Source organism: Trichechus manatus, unplaced genomic scaffold (assembly GCF_000243295.1).
Source record: "Trichechus manatus latirostris isolate Lorelei unplaced genomic scaffold, TriManLat1.0 scaffold00334, whole genome shotgun sequence".
NCBI lineage: Eukaryota > Metazoa > Chordata > Mammalia > Sirenia > Trichechidae > Trichechus > Trichechus manatus.
Window position 1 is genome coordinate 110984 of NW_004444270.1, and position 6144 is coordinate 117127.

The window sequence follows — 6144 nt, forward strand, 5'->3', positions numbered from 1 at the left end:
TTATAATACTTAACACTTCCATACACGCTCAAAATCAGTGTAATTTCCCTCATTTTTCTCTTCTATGTAGTCCTCAGAATGTTTATATGAAAATCCACATATGCATGCAATCACACTCACAACACACAACACAGGCACACATGTATATTTTTTACAACAGTTAAATAGTAGACTTTTCCGTGGTAGATCGGTAGATGGTGGTCCTTTGTGTGTTTACCATTGACCATCTCCCAGTGCAAAGCCCATCCTAGTGCCTTTCCTGTGATAAAAACTGAATGAGACTTTGTTTTGGTGACTGAATATCAATTTCCTACAAAATCCTTTCCATTTGCAATTAAAATTTGGTGTGTTTTCTTATATAAATACTGACTACGTCTTCTGTAAGAGAACAATATATAGTTAAGCTGGTATTTCAGGAAAACATAAATTAAAAAATATTAACAGACATTCATTATGATTACAGGATGTACTTTTGCAAGATCTAACAGCTCAGGGGTGTTAAAATTAGGATCTGTAGCCTCAAAATATTTATCATGCAGGTCAAGTAACAGGTTAAAACTGGAAAACTTGTTTCGCAAGGTGGCGGAGCCAAATAAGTAATTCATATAAGAGTTAGGAGAGGGCAGCAGATGTTTATGGACTAAAATAGTCTAAGGAGGCTATAAAGAGAAGAAGGATTTACTTCACAATGAATAAAATGTTCGGAGAAAGAGCTTAGAGGTGGGGAGCCTACTGAACTTTCCTGAAACATTTTGAGAGACTTCAACTAGGTAGAGCGGATGCTTCACATAAGGTTTCAGCGGAAAGAAAGTTGAAAAGTTAGGCTTCGATTATATTTTGCCTGGATGTGAGGACTGTCTCTAAATATGAAGGTGCATAGAGGTTATCACACAGGAACACAAACAAGGAAGAAAAAACATGCATATATTCATATTTTTATGATATAAACACATTGTTTTGCTCTCAAACTAAGAATAACCATTCAGGATTTTTCAAAGTTATTACACTAGCTTATTGAATGACACAGAGGAATATTGTATTTAATGAATACCTAGTCTAAGACCAAGTGAATAGAACATAAGTTGACAATGACACCTGAGTCTGTGTGAAATAAGGAGCAAGAATATTAAGGTTTAGATGTAGAAACGTGTGTAAGCTGTAGACTTCAAGTCAGGAAAATAATTATTTGATACAAAAAAACGGATCTAAAACATTGAAATTAAATTCAAAGGAAAAATGTGTTCATAAATCTTTGGAACTACACCTAAGAAGAAAGGTATGGCTGAATAGTACTGTTTTTCACCGAAGATGGATTTTCAAAAGAGAATGTTGCTCATATGTTGTGGTTTGCCACACCCGCATGGAGTGGGTATAAAAGTCCCAGTTTAGACAGTGATGTTCATTCTCAGGAAACTCACCTTCAACATCCAGCCAAATCCACAATCCCTGACACCATGAGCTACTGCGGCAACTACTACAGTGGCCTTGGCTATGGCCTTGGTGGCTTTGGTGGCCTGGGCTATGGCTATGGTTCCAGCTATGACCTTGGCGGCTTTGGTGGCCTGGGCTATGGCTATGGTTCTAGCTCTGGCCTTGGTGGCTTTGGTGGCCTGGGCTATGGCTATGGTTCCAGCTATGGCCTTGGCGGCTTTGGTGGACTGGACTATGGCTATGGTTCCAGCTATGGCCTTGGTGGCTTTCGTGGTTATGGTTGTGGCTGCTTCCATCCCTCTGTCTATGGAAGATACTGGTCCTCTGGATTTTATTGAAAACATTGTCCACCCTCAGAGATCTCTTCTAGATCCAGAATTCATCACGCAAGCTAGCTACACTCACCCATGCTGTGTTATTAATATGCATCTTCCTTCTTTATCCTTTCTTTGCTATTTCTTGACATAGTTGCAAATAAATCTTTTCTGTGACTAAACATTGTCTCATTGATTTTTTTAAGCTAAACGCACTATTGAATTATAAGTTTTGTCATATCTGAGTTGTGTATTTCTCTGAAGCCTATTTTTCCTACAGAATTATCTACTGTCTTAGAATTAATCTTATCAAATTTTAGCCAATAGCTCCTTCATTTGACATGGTATCTGATCAGGTGATGCTCCTTTTTTTTTACTTTAATACCATTTAGAAAGAAGTCTATTTAGATGTCCTTAATTCTTATGACTACTGCCCACAAGTAGTTTGTTGTACTGTGATGGCTTGCATACCAGCGGGTCACCCATGATGGACAGGTTTCAGAAGCGCTTCCAGACTAAGACAGGCCAGGAAGAAAGACCTGGCAATCTACTCCTGAAAATTAGTCAATGAAAACCTGATGGATCAAAACAAAACATTGTCCAACTCATTTCTTTGGACACATCATCAGGAGTGCCTATGAGGGTGAGGGAGACCCTTAGTGAGGTGATTTGGCACAATAGCCCAGTGATGAACCTGAACATGCTGGTGATCATGCAGGACTAGGCAATGTTTTCTTCTTTTGTACATAACGTCACCATGAGTTGGAGTCAATTTGATGGGAATTGTATCTATCCATCCATCCATCTATCTATCTGTCTGTCTGTCTATCTATCTGTCATATATCTATCCATCTATCTATCAATTCTTAGGAAGATATAGACACTTCACTCACAAAATTATTAGTTTAACGTAACATCTATTCTAACCTCACTGTGTCAGGAGGAGCATTATTTTTTAACATAGTCCATGACAACTGTTACTACTTTTTATGACCTTTACAATGTAGACGTGTCCATGGCTTGGTGCTTAGTCTTCAGTGTGCTCCTTTTCCTGGGACTTCCTTAGAAAACAATGACAAAAATACATACAATACACCCCACCCCACCAGCTTCTATTTCTATAAAAGAAGTAGAGGATCTGGGGATTTTTTTTTCTGTATTTACTAGTTCTTCACTATTTTAAAACATATATCATTTAACTTTTCAGGTTTAATACTACTTTTCTTATATTTATATATATATGAAAGTTGATTTTGAATCATGGTTTCTATACTTTTTCCAAGTAAGGTGGAGTACTGGTATTTATTCCTCATTTAAACTTTTCAAGAGATTTTGTCACAGGTTGTTTTTTTGGATCCTTCCCTCAGACTTGAGACTGGTTATTCATTTCTATCCAGTGTCTTCAGATCGCTAATCTCCGTCTTTTAATCATATATGATGTGATTCCCAATATGGTTCTCACTTTATTAGATAAGTTATAGAGTCTTCATTGATCTTGAATGATTCTAGCTGGTACTTTACTAGTGTGTTTACAAACTAATAATTTGTTCTGAATTTTTTAGGACCTGAAATGAGGAACGATTTGGGTGATGATCCTCACTGATTTAAGCTAGACCTTGGGCTCTTCAGTCAATCACATAGCAGTTATTTATTTGGCACTAAATTTATCATGACAAGGGATTTTAACTGATGGTTGTGAATTCCAGAAAATAGACAATAATTAAGAACAAACAAATAAACTAGAATTTCTTTTTCAGAAAAAGGCCCTATCTTCTACATCTCTGTATTAAAATAATTATGGGTCCAAAATAGAACATGTCAAAATGATATGGCAGAGAATGAAGTGGGTGGGGCTATATTTGAAGCACAGTTGGCCTTGACATTATAATTCTTCAAAATGAATGAACGCTATATGAGGACTTTTTATACTCTACTATCTACCTTGCGTATTTACAAAGATTTCCATAATCAGGATTTTAGGAACAACTAAATATTATATTTTGCCACAAGGACTATAGGACTCAAAGAACATGAAGCGATATATCAAATATAGAACTGTACTCCATGTGCACTTTGCACAACTGTTAGGATTTAAACAAATTAAAGAAAGACATAACCAAAGAAGATAATAAAACCAAACCAAACCCATTGCTGTTGAGTCGATTCCAACTCATAGCAACCAGATAGGACAGAGTAGAACTGCCCTATAGGGTTTCTAAGGAGCGCCTGGTAGATTCAAACTGCCGACCTTTTGGTTAGCGGCCAAGCTCTTAACCACTGTACTGCCAGGGTTCCATAGAATGTGCATTATCTTGGGGAAGAAGAGGAGATGATTATCCATAGAACAAAAAAGAAATTGGAAATTATATAAATAAATTCCTCAGGTCAGTGTTGGATTATTAGAGCAAATATAAACCAGTTGACATAAAGTCGATTCCGATTCATGGTGACCCATGTTGTGTCAGAGTAGAACTGTGCTCTGTAGGGTTTTCAATGGCTGACATTTTAGAAATAGATCACCAGGCCTTTCTTCCAAACCACCTCTGGGTGACCTCAAACCTCCAAACTTTCGGTTAGCATCAGAGCACGTTAACTCTTTTCTCCACCCAGGGATTCCAAATATCCTTAAATAACTTGTAAAATGATATTTACTACCTTTTGCAGTAATTTTTAAAGAGAATAGTGGAACAGGAAAAATAAGTTTAAGAGAAAAAGGTGCTGCAGTAACCCCGACATGTAGCAAGGCAGTCCCAACTCAGACTCTGTGACAGATTCGGTGTTTGGAATAGAGAGAAAGGCGATAATTTCAAGGATGCAAGAAGATTGCTTACATGAGTGACGAGGAAGATGAATTCAGGGTGAGTCCACGTCTGCAGGGTTAATGACCTGAAGAAAGTTGCTACTATGGATCATACAGAGTGAAGCAGGTATACATTTGAGTAGAAAACCAATGAAAATTTGACCTCAGACTATTTACACCTAGCAGGAGCCCTAGTGGCCCAGTGGTTAAAGCGATCCACTGCTAACCGAAAGGCTGGCAGTTTGAAACCAGCAGAGGCTCCATAGGAGAAAGATGTGGCAGTCTGCTTTCGTAGAGATTTACAGCCTTGGAACCCTATGAGGTTGCTATGAGTCGGAATCGACTTGACGGCAGTGGGGATTTACATGTAAACTAACACTTTAATTGCCAAATGAAAAATATCTTACTGGTAGAATATTATTCTTTAGACGTTTTTATGTAATTATGTTTATATGTATTTTCTACTTCTATATTAATTGTAGTTACTAAGAAACATCTCAAAATTTGCCTTCAGCACAGCTACAAATTCTAAATTCAGGTTAAACAGCCCATGTGACTTCCCAAAATTGATTTTAGCAGCAAAATATTTATTTTTATTTTTATTATTACTTTTAAGTTGCCTTTGATATGTTCTCTTTCCTGTTTTTAAGTATGCTTCCCTTCCAAGGGCTTACTGACTGATTAGAGATCTGAAGAAATGGATTTCATCATAGTTATTCAAACTTAGGCATTTTAAAGAAAAGTAATGAGAAATCTTAGGACCTGATGCTGTTTATTGTATTTTTTTAAAAAATAAAGTTACCTTAAAGAAGCATAACATTATATTTAAACATGGAACTAATACACACAGCTTGTTTTATATTTGTCTCTAAAAATCTGCACAATGACTATCGATTTTTCATAATGTATTTTAAACTCATCCTTTCCAGCCAAGTTTTCTTATTGCAGTCTATAACAGGACATTGTAAACACCTCCCAAGTGGTCCCTCTGCATTCAAGAATTTTCCGTACAATTCATATTGCACAGAAAATATGTATTTTCTAAAACATCATTTCTCTGAGGCCACTGCCCTGAACAAAAACATAGACTAATTTATGGCCTATCCTGGTCTTAAACCAGTTTACTTCCCAGCTGTCAATTAGGCTGGATTTAAATGCCTTTCCCCAGGCACAGCGTTTTGCTCATTGAGGACATGTTTTGTTTACTTTAGTCTCTGATCATAAGCTCAAACCATTGTCCCTCGCTGGCACCTCTTCCTCTTTCCTGATTTTATTAGAATCTCGATGCTTCTCCCAAGATGCAGCACATTTGACACCTTCCCCAGGATTCTTTCAGGGGACTTTACAGCCCACTGTAATTGTTAACTCCTCTAAACCACTCTCGAGATCAGCATCACGATTCATTATTCAGTCTTCTGATATACTGCCGTATGCCATTAACAAAAGACACACGCATTCAAACACACGCAATGTCTCTCTCTCCCACACACACACACACACACACACACACGTTTGTGAATTTAACTAAATGGTAGGATTTAAAGTCCATGGAGTGGTCCTTCCCGAAGGCCCATCGCGGTACGTTTCTCATAATAAAGT

General features: G+C 37.3%; 1 protein-coding gene across 1 annotated transcript; it reads left to right on the top strand.

The window, feature by feature from the left end:
- The first annotated feature begins 1454 nt into the window (after nt 1–1454).
- Nucleotides 1455–1769, top strand: LOC105756976 (keratin-associated protein 19-3-like). Its single transcript, XM_012559846.1, has one exon. It carries the CDS (start codon nt 1455–1457, stop codon nt 1767–1769), a length of 315 nt encoding a protein of 104 aa, XP_012415300.1.
- The last annotated feature ends 4375 nt before the right edge of the window (nt 1770–6144 follow it).